The 19,363-nt window shown below is 28.0% G+C and overlaps 3 protein-coding genes across 3 annotated transcripts; all 3 read left to right on the top strand.

Annotated features, from left to right (window-relative positions):
- Nucleotides 1-3,339: 3,339 nt before the first annotated feature.
- GO595_004440 (E3 ubiquitin-protein ligase RFWD3) lies at nt 3,340-4,665 on the top strand (the record flags this gene model as incomplete). Its single annotated transcript, XM_067917572.1, has 1 exon — nt 3,340-4,665. The coding sequence occupies one exon, from the start codon at nt 3,340-3,342 to the stop codon at nt 4,663-4,665; it is 1,326 nt and encodes a 441-aa protein (XP_067775564.1).
- Nucleotides 4,666-7,299: 2,634 nt separating this feature from the next.
- On the top strand, nt 7,300-8,541 carry GO595_004439 (DEAD/DEAH box helicase family protein; the record flags this gene model as incomplete). Its single annotated transcript, XM_067917571.1, has 1 exon — nt 7,300-8,541. The coding sequence occupies one exon, from the start codon at nt 7,300-7,302 to the stop codon at nt 8,539-8,541; it is 1,242 nt and encodes a 413-aa protein (XP_067775563.1).
- A 3,497-nt stretch (nt 8,542-12,038) lies between these two features.
- Nucleotides 12,039-13,127, top strand: GO595_004438 (radial spoke head protein 3-like; the record flags this gene model as incomplete). The annotated part of the gene is made up of 1 exon (XM_067917570.1): nt 12,039-13,127. One exon carries the CDS (start codon nt 12,039-12,041, stop codon nt 13,125-13,127), a length of 1,089 nt encoding a protein of 362 aa, XP_067775562.1.
- Nucleotides 13,128-19,363: the final 6,236 nt, after the last annotated feature.

Genomic DNA, 19,363 nt, shown 5'->3' with positions numbered 1-19,363 from the left:
ATTATTAAAACATATTACAAATTATTAAAACATATTTTAAATTATTCAAATAAATAGTTTTTGCATTAACATCAATTCCCTCTTTATCTAAAAGTAATTTTACTATTTCTATATTATTATTTTCAACTGCTATATGAAGTGCTGTTTCAAATTATTAAAACACACCCTAAATCATTAAAACATATTTTAAATTATTAAAACATATTTCAAATTATTAAAACATATTTTAAATTATTCAAATGAATATATTTTGCATTCACATCAATTCCTTTATCTAAAAGTAATTTTACTATTTCTATATTATCATTTTCAACTGATATATGAAGTGCTGTTTCAAATTATTAAAACATATTCCAAATTATTAAAACATATATAAAATTATTAAAACATATTTCAAATTATTAAAACATATTTTAAATTATTAAAACATATCCAAAATTATTCAAATGAATATTTTTTGCATTAACATCAATTCCTTCTTTATCTAAAAGTAATTTTACTATTTCTATATTATTATTTCTAACTGCTATATGAAGTGCTGTTTCAAATTATTAAAACACACCCTAAATCATTAAAACATATTTTAAATTATTAAAACATATATAAAATTATTAAAACATATTCCAAATTATTAAAACATATATAAAATTATTCAAATGAATAGTTTTTGCATTAATATCAATTCCTTTATCTAAAAGTAATTTTACTATTTCTATATTATTATTTCTAACTGCTATATGAAGTGCTGTTTCAAATTATTAAAACATATTCCAAATTATTAAAACATATAAAAAATTATTAAAACATATTTTAAATTATTAAAACATATTTTAAATTATTCAAATGAATATATTTTGCATTAACATCAATTCCTTTATCTAAAAGTAATTTTACTATTTCGATATTATTATTTTCAACTGCTATATGAAGTGCTGTTTTAAATTATTAAAACATATATAAAATTATTAAAACATATTCCAAATTATTAAAACATATATAAAATTATTAAAACATATTCCAAATTATTAAAACATATTACAAATTATTAAAACATATTACAAATTATTCAAATGAATAGTTTTTGCATTAACATCAATTCCTTTATCTAAAAGTAATTTTACTATTTCTATATTATTATTTTCAACTGCTATATGAAGTGCTGTTTTAAATTATTAAAACATATTCCAAATTATTAAAACATATTCCAAATTATTAAAACATATTACAAATTATTAAAACATATATAAAATTATTAAAACATATATAAAATTATTAAAACATATTCCAAATTATTCAAATGAATATTTTTTGCATTAACATCAATTCCTTCTTTATCTAAAAGTAATTTTACTATTTCTATATTATTATTTCTAACTGCTATATGAAGTGCTGTTTCAAACAATTAAAACATATTAAAAATTATTAAAACATATATAAAATTATTAAAACATATATTAAAATATTCAAATGAATAGTTTTTGCATTAACATCGATTCCTTCTTTATCTAAAAGTAATTTTACTATTTCTATATTTCCTGATTTAACTGAATATGGTAAAATTGTTTTTGGAATTTGTTGACTTTCTATATCACTTTCTATTATGAATGTATTTCCTTTTGATGCTATTTCTTCTATAATTTCATTATTCATTTTCATTCCTTCTTTTGCTAAAAACATGAAGATTTCATAATTATTAAATTCTATACATTTTTTCCCAAGATATATTAAATTTTCTTCACTTAAATTACAATTATCTTGATTTTCGATATTGGAATTCGATTTTGTAAAAGAAGAGTTTGAAGATGAAAATTTTCCAATTTTATTTTCATAAAGATAATGAAAAATTTCATTTCGATGAAATTCTATTGCTGTTTCATATGCGTTTTCAAATGATGAATTATTTTGTTCACATAAATGAATAATTTCTAAGTTTCCACCTGCAATTGCATATTTAGATGTATTTTTAATATTCGAATTATTTAATAACAAATATTTAAAACATTTAATCGAACCAAAAAATGCGCAATAATCAATTATTGAAACATTTTTAGTATTAACAAATGAACATCTTTCATAAAGTGATGGTTTAATTATTTGATTAAAGTCAAATTCATTATGTGATGATATTTCTTGAAGCTTTTCTAAATCATCATTTCGAAGTACTTTCGCAATTTCTAATGGATTAACTCCTTCGTTTACATATTGCATATGAAGTTTCCAATCATATTTTGATAATTCATCAAGTGCTGAAATAAATTCTTCAAAGAATTGCGGTTTTGGATATTTGTTCTTTAATTCATTTATTTCTTCTTTTGTTTTATATTGAGAAAAATAAAATGTGTTCATGTTCTTTACTGAAGATGGTTCAAGTATTTCTTCTTCGATCATCTTTTCAAGAAGGAAATGTGATTCTTGCTTTTCTATTCTCAGTAAATATTCATAAAAGATTTGAACAAGATTGGCTTCAGTTCCACTTTTGTTTTTAATTTTTTCATCTTCTTTTTCTTTTAAAGTTAATAAATATTTAATATATATTTTTTCATTATTTGAATGAGAAACAAAAGCTGAATAAATAAGTCTAGAAACAAGATAGTTAAATGTATATGGCAGACTATCTACAAACAAATTAATTGTTGCTTGAACTGATGTTTCGAAATTTTTTTCGTTAAGATTAAAGACAATTGATTCTAATGATTTCGAAAGTTCCATCAATAAAACAATGTTTCAAAACTCTGTCCGAAATATTTGTGAGAAAATACAATTGTCAGTACAAAAAAAAAAAAAAATGGCATACGATACACAGCGATAAAGCTTTTTGAACGGCTAATAATTTTTTTTTTTTCATGAAAAGTTCCAACTCAACAATCTTCAAATAATATTTTCATAACAATAATATGGTGATATGATAATCTATTCTACCCACATTATTGAATGAATACCGTTTACAATTAATGTGATCATTCGGGATCCCGATCAAAAGATTTATTGTAAATTATTGAATATTTGAACGAATCGATCAATTCATATTGAATTAAAATCACATTCTAAATCGATCGGATTTTGTGTGTACACGCACTTTTGCCGATAATGTACACGGGAGGAAAAGGAAGAAAAACAAAAGAAGCAAAATAAATGCATTTCATGATCAATGAAAAGGAGTTTTATGTATATCATGTCAAACTGTTGAATGAAAATGTTTTGTTGCGAACTTATAATCAAGCAAACGTAGTCAATCCTAATCACCAACACTGTTGTTTTCTTCACAGACGATACATAATTATAGAAACCGTTTATTTGGATGCTAAACCCCATCCTTTGTTGACCGTTAAATGCTGGAATATGGAATCACAAGCCTCGCTGCCGGATTGTCCTATTTGTTTAGATAGCTTATCAACAGATGGGTCCCATTGTATGGTATCATTGCCTTGTGGTCACATCCACGGTGAATCATGTCTTCGAGATTCTTTCATCAAAATTGGAAATTTTTGTCCAATATGTCGTAACAGAGCAACAATAGAAGACATACGTAAAATACATTGGGATTTGTCCGTTCCACTTGATAATGAACAATCTGATTTAGCAGAACAAAAACACAGTGATTCTTTAAAAACAATCAAAAAACTTAAAGAACGAGTCGGACAATTAGAAACAGACATTCACAGATCAAGAGGCAGGTATATGTTTCAAATGACAGAACATAAAAATTCAACTAAAGTCAAAGTCGAAAAGAAATACAAAAATGTCATGCATCCATCATTAATTCTTGAAAAGAAAATCGACAACGGGTTTCGCTTATCTGTTACTTCCAAACATTTATTCCTAACAGCTCGTAACAAAGAAAGTCATGGGATAATTTATTTCGAATTGTCTAATTTATCAAAATTTTCATATATCCCACTTCATAATTCTCAAGTCCAAGCCATTGAGGTTTCGCCATACGATCCACAGACGATTTCTAGTGTTTCAGCTGATAAAAATTTGATTATGACTGCAATCAGAAGCGAACAAAAAATCTTCCAAGCAAGTCTCCCTGCTCCACTATGGTCATGTGCATGGATAAACTCTAATTCTCTAGCAGTTGGAGGGACACAAGGCCAATTTTTTCTGGTCGATGGTCGAGGTCAGATTATTTCCGAGTCAGTTCTCGCCAAAGGCCCCCCTGTATTCTCTGTATGCGCCTTGTCTGATCTTCTTCTCGTTTCTTCTCCAATCTGTACGAAATTATTTGATATTCGTATGATGAATTATTTACCCGAAATTTACGAAGGGTCACAGGCTACTTCATGTTGTAAGTCGAACCATTTCGTCCAGATTGGGAGAAACGCCGAAAATATGTTTCATTGCCGATTTGGAAAATTGACAGATAACAAAAAATTAACGTATAAAAGAATATTTCCTATAAAGAAAAGCATCTCTAGAGCAAGGCCAACTGTATACGATGACCAAAATTCGCAATTTTTGGCAATTCCTAATGAGGAAGATCACACGTTTGAAATCTATAATTCGAAGAATTTGGGAACAAATTTGGCACAAAACCTCGAAAATAGCTTCGTTAGCTTTGCACATCCATCGCCAATACTTGATATTGGTATTGTTCGGTCATTTGATTTGTACGTTGCATCGGTATCGTCAACAATGTTTCAACTATACGCAATGCCTTTTTAGTGTTAGTAAACATAAAATAGATTTAATTTGTGAAAACCAATAAATGTTTCAATTCGCTATTCTCTTTAAGCCACTGTGAACACTTGAACATAATATTTTGAAATTTTTGGCGAATTAACTAAAACACTATGATATATTGTTCTGACGGATATGAAGCAAAAAATACAAAAAATAAAACAAAGTAAATTATCTTAAGTAAATCTACTGTTGCAACAACTATTGTAAGATTCAACCCAATCAAACTAATGAATTATTGGGTTTATTCAATTTTTATTTTTCCAAAATTCTGATTTGTAATTCTCTTGACACGTCTATAGTGTAACATGTATAAAACAAGAATAGTACAAATTTTTGTAAATTTGCTTTTCAATAAATTTAGATAATCATATTTAATTTATCAAAGTAATATTTCATCATATACAACGAACAAAGCTTTTGATACATTTATTATTTCTATTGTTTTATTTTATCATGAATTAAAAAGTTTTTTAACTATTTATATTTTTATATTTTTCGATAAAACAATGAATTTTTAGGTGAAAATTCATATGAAAAAACAATTTATTTAACTAAAAGTAAAAAATATTTTTTATTTAAACATTTATTTATAAGTACTGATATTCTTGGAAATCTTTTACACACGATACAGATGTCTCAGGATTTGTGAAATATCAGCAAAAATCCGTCCGAACAAAATCAAATAACTTGAATGATTTTGTTTCGTTTTAAAAGGCATTATTTGTTTCTTTAAAGTCATTTGCAAATGGGTCATCTTCAATATCCACAGTATTCATAGATAAATATGAATGTTGTACTTCTACATTATCCTTTTTATCGAAACTTTCAGTCTTTGAATAATCGGAATAACTTTTTATATTTCTTTGATGACGAATAACAAATATAATGACCAACGTAATTATTACTAAAACGACAATTACGCATGGAACTACAATCGTAATAATAGTTTTAGTATTATCATTTTGCAAAGGAAAATCCACTGTTACAAGATAAAAAAAATTGGAATAAAACGAATAATATGTCGTATATCTGATAACTGTATATTGATAAAAAATATAATTCGTATATGTATTAATATAAGATGAATCAAAATATGATAACAAATATGTATTTGAATATATTATATTACTTAAAGTATACGTTTCTTCAATAGCTATAGAATATGTTATAACAACAGATTGCGTATATTGCTCATTATCTCTTACAGAAGCTGTAAATGTTTGCGTACTTGGCTCAAAATGAAGGTCACAGGAATATGTATAACCTGATTCTAATGTATCTATTTGTAGTGTTTCATTTAATTGTTCTTCATTTCGAATTAATGTGAATTCAATTCCTTTTTCAAGTGTTTGTGGAAATAAATTAATTTCACATTCAATTGATTTGGAATTAATATTTACACTACAAATATTTGTAATTTCCCAATTGTCAATTGGAACTGAATCAGAATTAATGACTGCACTACCATCATCATAATATGTGCCATTATGCTTTATGCCACTAAGATATAAAGAACATTCAGAAAGTAAATTCTCAGTAAAATTCGCTAGGTAAATTGTTAATGATAAAAGTGACATTTTGTGGGAAAGTGTTAATGTTATTGTTTCATAATTAGTTTCAATGTTATCTGATTTTACATAAATAAAATCCAATTCTTTGGATGTAATGGTTCCATTTTGTTTACTTGTATCTGTAATTAATTGAATTGGAGAATAAAGCATAAGGTTATAATAGGATGTAATTATTTGTATTTGTCCTTGAATAAAATCTTGATAAAATATTCCATTTGATGGATCAATTTGATAATTAAAACCAGTAATCGATATACCAGGACCAATAATGGCTCCTTTTAATATGTCTGAAGTTTCCCATTCATTATTGTACATAAGAAGTTTTTCATCATTACTATATGAAGAAAGTATTGTTGAAACATTTGAGTTCAGTAACATTGAGTCAAATTGTGACGCTTTGAGATGACTATTGTTAAGAAACATCCAGGTTAAATCGAATATACCAGAGATTCCTGACGTTTGATATTTTTTAACATAAGATAAAGTCGTATATAAAAAAAGTATCATACAAATTTAATGTGAAGGGATTTTTGCCAGTGCAGAACATCTGTAAACTTTTCAAACATAAACCGTAAGCATTTTTCAATCATCGTAAAACGGATTCTCGCAAACTTTTTGATACCAGATATAAAATCATTTGAAAAGTTTACAACATATTTTTGATAGGAAACGACAAAAACGACAATATCAATATTCAAAATATTCTGAATTGTACAGAATTTCAATAGTCATGATAAACGTAAAAACAAAACACAATTGCATCCCCAGGAAACACTGATTTCCTAATAGTTAGGGATATCAAGGTATAATACAATTTTCAAAATAGTAAATTTGTCAATGAATAATTTTTTTCAAATTTGATACATTGGATGAATCATTTTTTTTAGAAACAGAAACAGAGCAATTTTATTGTGCACAAAAAGAAATGTTAAAGCAACTGAAGTAAAACAACATGAAAGAATTTTTGTTTACTGAGGTTCGGGGTGCCCCGTATCGACCGTTTAAAACGTTCGACCTTAGAAAAAAGTGACATGCTAAATCGAAAATGGAAGCAGACGATTCAATCACATTTTATGACCTTGGTTTATGCCAAGAAATGATCGACGCTGCCAAAGCTGAAGGGTGGACTATTCCAACAGCAATTCAAGCGAAAACAATACCTTCAATATTAAGCGGAAAAGATGTTTGTGGTATGGCCCAAACAGGTTCCGGTAAAACAGGTGCTTTTGCACTTCCTATCTATCATCAACTTCTTGAAAATCAGTCACCCATGTTTGCATTAATTCTTGAACCTACACGAGAACTTGTTTTACAAGTTGCTGATGTTTTTCGTAGTCTTGGGAAACCACTCAATGCTAAAGTATGTTCCATCACTGGAGGTGTTGAAGAAAAAACCCAAATACAAATTCTTGAGCGTCAGCCGCATATTATTGTAGCCACCACAGGTCGACTTAATCAAATCATGCGTGAAAAGCCAAACATCAATTTCAAGACGATCAAAATCCTTGTATTTGATGAAGCAGATCAGATGCTTAGTCCATCATTTCTAGATGAAGTTGCAAAGATCCTTAAACGCATTGGGCCCAATCACCAGTCTCTTCTCTTCTCCGCTACGATGCCCGAAGAGATTGAAAACTTAGTGAAGAGCACGTTAACTAATCCAGTCAATTTTGAATTAAACCTCCGCAATGAAACGGCTTCGACTTTAGAGGAGTACGTTGCGGTCTGTCCGAACAATCAGAAGGAGGTTGTGTTATATCTACTGATTAAAGACCTTCAAAAGAAGCCGTGTATTGTTTTCACGGGCTCTTGTAAAACAGCGCATATATTATGGAAAATGTTAAACATATTACATATTAGTACAGCGTTATATCATGGGAAATTACAACAAAAACAAAGGCAAGCGGCATTACAACAATTTAAACAAGGGAAATATTCTGTACTAGTGGCAACAAATGTTGCATCTCGTGGTTTGGATATTCCACAAGTTGACACAGTAATAAATTATGAACTACCAGACAAAGACGAGGAGTACGTGCACAGAGTGGGTAGAGCTGGTAGAGCTGCGAGATGTGGATTTGCAATAACAATGATCACGATAAACGATTTACCACATTTTGCGATGCTGGAGAAGTTCTTAAAGAAGAAGTTACAAAAGAAGGACATTGATCCAGGCGAAATGGAGGCATATAAATATGATGTTGAACAAGCGCGAAAATCGGCTGTAATCGATTTCAAGGAATACCAGAAGAAACAGACTAAGAAGCTGAAGGAAAAGTACAGATAAATGAAGTGTATAAATGTATAAGTAAAATGTTAACAATCTTTGATTACTTACACTTCGAACATTCGGGAAATAATGTCATCAAGTCTAATTAGACAGCTTAAATTTGGTAATGCAAAAGAATGAGCAGCGCTGAATTCAAAAATGATAAATTGCGAACGAAACTGTAAAAGAGTTCGTGAACGATAACTTTTGGACCGCCCCAAAAACCGTTTATGTAAATAACGTTTATTACCACCTTTTAAGTGCGTTACATCGTTTTGTTTCAGTATTTATATGGTCAGTGCGCCGAAATGCTTTTGTGCGTTCTCTTTGTTCTCTCATCGATTGCGATAGGATTCGCAGCGGTCACCGCCCTAAAGCCGGATCAGATACAGTTTTTCAACCGCTTTTTTCTCGCGTGGATATGCGGGCCACAGATTTCAGGTGTTATTCTCTTTATCACAACATACTTTCACAGAATTACAGTCACACATTTGCTACTCGTTTCGGCATTCGAAGTTATTACTTCGGTTATTATCCTATTTAAAATTTCTTACAAAGTCAAAATAACGCAAGTTCTTCAATTCGAAAAGTCCTATTTGTTTTATCTCTCTCTTATAACTCCATTACTTCTTTGCTTGCCATATCTAATCAATGTGTATCAGAATCTTCCATATCGAATTCCCGGATTTTTTATATCAATTTATGAATCCGAACAATCTTTTGTTTCATCAATCCTTCACGGAGCCAACTCTTTAAGGGATAACTTCTTACATTTTCAAGATCCAAATTGTATTGGCTCATTTTATCCCGATGAAGCATTTCCATTACTTTTCATTTCGGGGTGCTCCGTTTTGGGGTGTCCCTATAACGTATCGTCACTTTTTGTATGCATTATGAATTTACTTTCAACTTCTTCTTTTTTGTTTTTTTATTCTTCACAATTCACTAAGCCACAAAACCGTTTTCTATTTGTTATTTGTTTTGTATTTAACGGCGGAATTCAATTTTTTTCAGAACTTTGTAATTGTGACGTAACGAATGTCTTCGATTCATTCAAATGGTATCAAACGACAGCACATCTTTTAACGTTTTCTAAGACTTCTTCATTTGCAATACCGTTTTGTATTATCACGTTATCATTTCTTCAGAATAAGGATGTAAGCAAAAGTGACCTACATTTAACTGTTTTCTTAAGTATTATTACTCCGAATTTTATGTGTTCTTTATGTTTATATTTGATTTCATCGTGTTACAGTAAGTCATTGAAATTGTACATCAAGTTCATTCCAATGATTTTACTTAAATTCTTTATCAGTGATAACAACTTAAGTGTAAATCCGTTATGGAAAGAGCTGCAAATGAACGGTGTCTATTGTTCGCAATTCATTGTATGTGTTATATTCTTTGGAATTCCATTTGTTGTTTTGGTGATACTATTAATGTTAAACAAGTTCAAGTCACTGCTGAAGCTTTTCGTACCAAACATTGCGTCTTTTTTGTTTTTGTGCTTCATCAGAAATGGAAATGACCACTTCAACAACATCGTTGCGATTTCTTCTGTTTTCTTACCACAACTTTTGTTAATATTTACTATAATCATTGGAAGATTCATCACTTATAAATCTAATGACAAAACACTTGTTGGCGCCTTACGATGTTTTGCATTGTTTATATACATAACTTATGTATTCGGTGGTTCATTAGTTATGTTAAATACTTTTAACAATTCAATTACATTAGTCAGGAAAAGTGACATTGAAATTGCAGACGTAATTCAAAAGGTTTCACATCAAAAGTCTGTTTTCTTAGCTAAACAAAAAGTGCTTTCGCCAATTTCGTTGTTTGCTGGCAGACAGATCATATTAAGTAACTTTACAAGTGCATGGAAAAGAAATGCAAACGTAAGAACTGCAATGACGATTCTAAACAAAGTAGAATCAAATGGCGACTGCGTTGACATAATGAAGAAATTACAAATAAATTTCTTATTGGAAATGAAAAACAACAAATTATGTGCAAACGTCAGCGAAATGAAATTAATTGCATACAACGATGAGTGGGAACTATACTTTATGCAAAAGTGACCTTTTTCTTTGTCAATTTCGTTTCTAATGTTTTTTGTGAATGCGAAATATCTTTTTTGATATCAATGGTATGTATGCAAAAAAACAGTAAATTTCGGTAAAACCAAAAAAACAGTAAATTTCGGTAAAATCAAAAAAAGACCACCGGGAAGACTCGAACTTCCAACCTTGAGGTTATGAGCCTCACGAACTAAACCTATTGTTCCACGGTGATTTTGTTGATTTCCACGTAAAATTGTGTTTTTAGGGCAGATGTTAAATAAAATTTGTGTATTATAATTTGTTGTTTAGCTTGTGAATTAATTTGCTTATGCAATTCTTTAGTTCTCTGTTGTTTTTAACTTTCGGAAGCCAATTTTGAAGATTTTCGATAATGATTTTCTTGTCGACTAATGAGTTATTGTTGTCATTAATGAATATAAATGCCCAAATCATTGATACGTAATTTGAAGAATTTCCATTTAATTCCATTTTGATACAATTCATAAATTCATAGTTTTGAGTAATCTCATTTATGAAATTGGAATTAATTTTTATGACATTACAAATTGTAGCAAAAAGTAAATTCTTTTGTTCTCTGTTAAGATCAAATGAAATTGAACTTATTATTAAATGTAATAATTCTTCGTCAAATGCTAAATGATTGTTAATATGTATCGAGTCAAGTATAAAAGTAAAATCGTTTTCGTTCTTAATGATTTCGATTAAACTATTTCTTGATATCATTGGAATATTTGATGGAAATTCTTTTAAAATTATTATAAATGTGTTCCAATCAGAAAATTGATCCGAATATTGTTCAATGTTTTGTAACTCATTTGTTGATAATTCTTGAAATGGAACAATTTTATAATGAATTAATTGAAGAAGAAATTTGATTCCATATTCATTCGTTTGATAATCAGTGATTTCTAACATTTTGTGTAACATCATAATATAATTTGGATCGAATTGATGAATATTTTCTTTTTCTTTTGATAAAAGATAATATATTTTAGAAAACTCTAAAAGGGTTTGTGGATCATCTTCATTATAATTAATGGATGTAATAGTTTTAATGAATCCATTTGACCTAATTTCGAAAAAATCTGTGATCGAATCAAGTAATGGAAATAAATTTTTAATTAATGAATATTTAATTTTACTATGTTTAATTTGTTGTAATATATCAAATATTTGATCAATAATATCATAAGATTGTTCAATATTCCAAGTTAATGTTGTTTGATTATCTTCACGTATTTGAGCTCTTTCCATAATAACCATTCTTTTAGCTTGAATATTTTCTCTATTCGGCTTAAAGGTCTCATTACTCAGAGCTAATAAACTTTCTTTTGTAAACTTATGCATTTTTTAATTAAAACATCAAAGTTTGATGTGAAAAAAAAACGTCTTCCGAGTAAAGTATTGAAATAAAATCCGTTATATCCAATGACGAACACTTACGCTTTTCGTGCAAGTGCTCGTCCAGTATTTTCACAGAATAAATATAAAGAAGAAAATGAAGAAGAAAGAACAGCTGTTCACATATCAGTAGATCCAAGAGTTGCCAGAGGTTCAGTTTATTCTCATCATAAACCACCTACTTCTGCTGTAAAGCCAATTCGTTATAAACCAAAACCTATTCCTCGGCCAAAGGAAACACACGAAATCACAGATGATAATGAATCTCTTTCATCAGAAATTCTTCCTGAATTAGTTGAAATTAGCGATCGTCCAATTGAAGATGATCTTGCTACTGCTCAAGAAACATATATTGAACGGCCACCAACTCCACAATTTATTGAATCCGAACCAGGAGTTGATGTAGGAACACAAGTTGAAGAAAAATATGTCTTTAATTTTGATGCTGAGGTCCGTCCCATTGTTAAAGTTATTGTACAAAACACATTACTTCGCGCTTTAGCAGAAGTCCATGAAGAATCAGAAATCGAAAATATATCAAGTCACAGAGATAGGTTTGAAGTAGAACGAAACACAATCTTAGCTGAGCTACAACGTTTGGAAGCTAAATCACAGCGAAAACTCGATGAACAAAAGCGTCGTATTGATCAACGTCAAAATGTTCAACGCGAAATCAAAGAAATGAACAAAAAATTTTCATTACGCGGCTTTTCATCAGAATTTGCAACTGATGTTATGCAAAACGCGTTTAACCTTTTAGAGCAACGCGGTTACTTTGTGGATGAGGTTGAGCAAGAAGTGGAACAAGTGTTTCTTCCTTGGCTTGCATCTGAACTCAGTTCAGTACTTTATGCAAAAGAGACAGAAAACGCTATTCAAAAGGAAATTGTGAAGAAAGTGATCGATATCGATAGAAAATTGAGAAAGGAAACAGAAAAAGTGGAAATGAAAAAACCGTTAAAGGAGGAAAAAAGGAAAAAGAAAATACTTAGAAAAATGTTTGTGGAGGATTTGACGGCGGGAAAAATTAGGGAAAGGAAAAGAGCTGCAAAAGAAAGGAAGAAAAAAGAAGTTGAAAATCAATCTGAATATGAGTATGAATCAGAAATGTTATAATAAAATCTGCTGTTAAGAACATTAAAGTAACTCATTTTTCTTTAAATCAGAAAAAATCAATTGAATTGATAAATTTGTATTTAGTTAGGATTCAATCAATTTATTTGGAAAATAAATATTCACGAATAATGTTCAATCTTAATGAACAGGAATTTCTAAAATTGTTGAAAAAATATATGTTGTGTCGGTATTTGAAGTGACATTACATATTTTACAATTTCTGTTTTACCATATGCAATAAGTTGAGCTGATATGAAAGTTTTGTCTTATAAGTTGATTTAAAAATTTACAAACAATGTTTAAAAATTGTTTATCCAGATGTTCAATTTCCTTTCTACTCAAGAAGCAAATTAACTATTTCTGTATGTTCATTTAGAGATGCCATTTCAAGTGCTGTATCAAATAATATAAATAATTTACAAATATTATTTTGAAATCGAAAATTATGAAAATAAATATCAAATAAAACAAATAAATATTTTTAGCATTTACATCAATTCCTTTTTGTTCAAGAAGTAATTTAACGATTTCTGTATAACCATTCCAAGATGCTCTTATAAGTGCTGTTTCAAATAATTTAAATAATTTCCAAATATTATTTCTAAATATTAAATTATTAAAATAAATATCAAATAAAATAAATAAATATCTTCAGCATTAACATCAATTCCTTCATGTTCTAAAACATATTTAATAAGCTCAATATTATTTGAATTTGCAGAAAAAGCCAAAATATTTATAGGGATTTGATTTTCTTTAAGAAAATATTTAACAAGATATAAGTTGCCATATCTTGCTGCGTTATTAATAATTTTGTTGTTTATTTTCATTCCTTCTTCAAGTAGAAAATTAAAATTTTCATAATTATGATAACAAATACATACTCCACTTAGTTTTTCTAATTTTTTGATTTTTTCGAATTTATTTTCATAAAGATATTTAAAGATATCATTTCGATGGAATTTTATTGCTGCTTCATATGCATCTTCAAATGATGATTGATTCTGCTCACATAAATGAATAATTTCTAAATTTCCACCTGCAACTGCATATTTACCTGTGTTATTTACATTTGCATTATTCATAAGTAAATATTTAAAACATTTAACTGATCCAAAAAATGCTGCATAATCAATTAACGAAACTTTTATATACCAACAAACAAAAGAACATCTTTCATAAGGAGATAGTTTAATGTGTTGATTAAAATCAAAATTTGATTGTGATGATATTTCTTGTAGTTTTTCGTTTTCATCATTTCGAATTATTTTTGAAATTTTTTATGGATTAACTCCTTCTTCAATTAATTGTTTATGAAGCTCAAAATCATTCTTTGATAGTTCATCATAATTTTTAAGTATTTGTTTCATAAATTTATTAAATTTTAATGCTTTAATTTCTTTTTTTTGATATGTAATGTGCAAACTATGGATTCGATTTGTTTTCTTCAAGATTTGGTTCAAAAAGTTTTTTTTTTGTTCATATAATAAAGAAGATAATTTGCTTCTTGTATTTGTTTGGGCAAAAGGTAATTTATAAATTCATCAATTATATTTATTTTGCTCCCATTTTTCTCTTCTAATGCTTTGATTTCTTTCAAAAAGTTCAAATATATATTAGGTTGTTATTTTTCAGTACAAACTGTGTGTATATCATTTGGTTTATAATTAAATTAAAAGAAATTGGATAATTTTCATCGAATATGTTAAATATAGAATTCGCTGATGGTGTAAAATTTACTTCATTTAAACTGAAGATTATCTGTTTTAGAAACAAAATAGTTTCCAATTCAATTGATCAATTGTCAATGAAAATATTTGGAAATTTCTTCAAAAAATCTAAAACAACTGTTTCTATCTTTATTCATTGGATTTCTTCAACCAAATTGGTGTGACAGTTGGCTTAGATACAGGTGAATGCGCCAACTTTGATGACATTGCATGTTTGCTCTTATTATCTGTTTTATTACATTGTAACTTTGTCATTGGTTCGGATTTTTATGTTGATGAATCTGTTTCAATTTCTTGATTATTATTTTTAAAGTCTGAAGATCTCACACCAAATTTATACTATTTTTCATACAAGAAACCAACATACACACTTTGGAAGAAAGTTCTTGTAAAATCTACTTGGATTTCCTATTTACGCCAGAGCAGCTTTTTGAGTACTTGGACCAACATTCCCCTCAGAATTATCCAAATGTTGTGACGAAATTACGATAAGTATTCAATCCCTTGAAATTTGAATGTATTAACAATAATTCTATGCATTAACACGTTAGTTTAAATGAATTTTTATAACCGTAAATTCTGGACTTTGTTTACTTTATTTTTTACAGAGATTTTGTTTCTAGAAATGATCCATTTTAGATGCGACAATGTAAGAAAATAGAGACAGCTCATATAATATAGTCAGTGATGGTATTAATGATATGTTTTCCTTGATATAGGTTGAAATTTTAGATTTTTCGAGATCTTTGTTTTTTGGGGTAAATTTTACCCATCTATTGAATCCGACTTTTGAATAGCGCACAAAAAGTTTCCCTGCTAATCATTTGTGAGGAATTCAATGCGTTCAGAAACACATACAAAAATAGTGTCGGTTTGAAAATTCACCTCATTTTGCATAATAAATGGCCAACTCAACAAAGTTACAGATCAAAAGAGTACACTTTACACTCGAAGAAGACGAAAAACTTCGAATGCTAGTCCAAAAATACGGTGAATCTGAATGGGGAATGATATCATCTCAAATGCCGAATAGATCAGTTCGTCAATGTCGTGAAAGATGGCAAAACCATTTAAGTGTTTCAGTTCAAAAGAGAAAATGGACTTATGAAGAAGATGAACTCTTAAAATATAAATATTCTGAGCTTGGACCAAAATGGAAATTAATGGAACCATTTTTCCCTGGGCGAACATCAATTAACATCCGCAACAGGTTTAGTTGCCTCAAAAGATTTAGTGAAATATATAACCAAAATAATAATAATTATACACATAATCAAGCACACAAAGAAATTAACCAAAGTCCAATTCCCGTAAATCTCTCGCCGATTTCCTCCCCGCAGAATACATTTAATTTTATGGAAAATCAAAGAGATGATGTTTCCTCTGCTCTTAAACAAAATTATACAAATTATAATGGCATAGAAGAACAACCAGAGTTTTCGGAGCAATTTGATGATGGCTTTTTAAATATGGACTTTGGTTTGGAATTTTTATATGATTGTTAACTTTAATAAAATAAATTTATTTCTTTATATAATTTAAATTTTTTCTTTATATGATTTACTAAAAGTAAATTAATTTTCATCAAGTTGAAGTGATTTAGAAAAGAAGAAATATATAATATCACAGATAAATATAAAAAAAAGACTAAATAAACAAATGATATAATGCTCTGAAGAATTCAGCAATTTCATTTGTTTTGGTGAATTTTTTATAACACCGCAGACTGTATCAACATAAACTGAAGTTATTTTTATTGACTTTATGATGTCAAATGATTCATCTATTTAATTCTTAAGAGATAATTTTAAGTTAGATTGAATTTTGTTATGATTTAATATGATTACAAACTTTTTGATGCAAGTGAATTTTTTATCAAATTTGGAAATTACTGAACCAAGTGAATCATTGGATTCAATATTATATGCTGAAGTCAAAAGACGTGATGATGTTGAAAAAGTCTATTTATATTAAAGCTTCTTGAACAATGTTGAATGATTGTGTACACAACTGATTTCTCATTGACTGGATCAATCTCTGGTAATGTATAAACAGGGGAAAATGAAGCTTAGCCTCCAAGAAGTTGATATACTAAAACAGGGAATTACAGTTTATATGTAAACATCTTTTGGAAGATATCTAGAAAAAACATGTGAATAATGAGTGTTGAAGAATGGAAATATGTAATGCATTCTGCAGAACTTTATATGTGATTACACATCACCTATAAATATATAACGGATAAAAGTAGAAACAGGAAAATTTAATATATAATTAATAATAATGATTTTGAGAATATTTGTATATAACATATATAACACATCTAATCTAAAATAATTTTTGAATAAATATTATTTCTTCTTAAAATTCAAGCATAATTCATATTAATACATTTCTATATTATTGTTTTTATCGAAACTATCAGCAAACACTAAATTATATTGAGCTCGATTTAAATTATTATAAATATTGCCAAGTATCGCTTATATAACATATAGATCATCGCATCTACCCAAACAATTGAATCGATTGCGAATATTTGAAGAAGTTCGAAAAATTATTCTAATTGTTTTCATACTTCTGATATACATATTTCAATAAGTTATTATCTTCAGTATATCATCTTCTTTTGCTCCCAGTTGTTTTCGTAAAATTTTGATACCTTTCACGACATTAACTAACATATCTATTTTCCATTTTTGAGGCAATTACTCTACATCAACATTTTCCAAATTTTTCTACATATGGTTTAAGTATTTCATGTTCTTAAGTAAAAAGTTCTCTTTGTCTTTCATTTTTGCAATTCATTTTCATCTGATGAGGTGATCCATAACTTCCCCTTTCAATATTTTGAGAGTAATTCAGAACATAGTGAAATCCTCACAAAAGAATAGCTGGTTGACTTTTTGTATTATCTCAAAATTGAATAAAAAAGGTTTTTCCCCGTTATAAAAGAACACAAAAAAAATGGTAAAATTACCATTTGATAATATTTAATAAAAATTTTTGAGTTATAGTGAAATTCATTATTTAATGATCTTATAAGGATGATAAAACTGATCCAAAATTATTCGTTTTCACCAGAAACGCCTGTGAATCCAAGTTGAATAGCATACAAAAAGTCGTCCAGCTATTCTATTGTGAGGATTTCAATATGTTATGAATTTCTATCAAAATATTTTCTTAGTAATTCATCTCATTTTTATCAAAATGACATCTACAAATAAATACCATATCAAGAAATATCATTTCAGCCAAGGAGAGGATGAAAAACTTAAAGATCTTATTCAAAAGTATGGAGAAAATGATTGGGAGTCTATTGCATCAGAAATGCCAAACAGATCGATTCGTCAATGTCGTGAAAGATGGCTAAATCATTTAAAAGATACTGTTAAAAAAGAGAAGTGGACTTTTGAAGAAGATAACTTATTAAAGATCAAATATCAACAAATTGGTCCAAAATGGAAGATGATGGAACAATTTTTCCCTGGAAGAACAGCAATTAGCATCAGAAACAGGTTTAATTGTTTAAGCAGATATAATAATTATTATACAATTAATAATATTATGAATATTCCATATCAATTTCCTTTTTATAGTGTTAATTATTATCAAACATATCCCAAACAGATACAAATGATATCGCCACCAAATCCCATGAATATTTCATATAAAGCACAAGAAAGTACACCAGAAAACACAAATCAAAAAGATGAAAAAACAAAATTTGAAGATGAATCGTTTGTTGATACGTTTGAAGACAACTTTTTTGATGTGGACTTCTGTGGATTGGATTGTATGAGTGAATTTTGAAGATTTTATCATTTTTCTATTCTTATTAAAAATAGATTTGATATATCGAAATAAATCAAAGGATTTTTACTTATACGTAATTTCATTGCTCGAAGTAATAACAGTAATGCAATAAAGTAAATACAGCATTCATAAAGTCTTATTTTTTATTTCATTTCTTGTTTGAATAACATATATAATTAAAATCATTTTGATTAAATTATGGGATATATCATGAGATTATGGAAGATTGATTTTTCCAAGTGAGAATTATCATTTACTTATGCAATCATTAACAATATTTTTTAAATCTAATAATGAATAACATAATAATAATCTTCTTATCCATTAATGAAACAAAACCTAAATTTAGGTTTTCAATAAAAAATTTATTCACCTCAAATTTAGTTAGTATAACCTCATGCTGTATTAAATTAAAAGATGAATGGAATAGTAATTCAATTTTCACTCAATTTCCTTGTTGATCTAATTCGAAATTATTAAAAGAAAAATATAAAAAATTTAATATTTAATATTCTGTTCCTTATATTTTTTGGAATATAAACATTCAATGTATACTTTTGTATTAAGAATATATTACAAGTTTTTATTCAAAATAGTGTTTTAAATTCGTAACAATGTTTATTTACAACTTAACAGAAAATGTGCGTTCGGTATCTTCGATGATTTTTGTTATCACATTGTGATCAAGAC

Source organism: Histomonas meleagridis (genome assembly GCF_020186115.1).
Source record: "Histomonas meleagridis strain 2922-C6/04-10x chromosome Unknown contig_26, whole genome shotgun sequence".
Lineage (NCBI taxonomy): Eukaryota > Parabasalia > Tritrichomonadida > Dientamoebidae > Histomonas > Histomonas meleagridis.
This window is presented reverse-complemented; position numbering and strand designations above follow the sequence as displayed.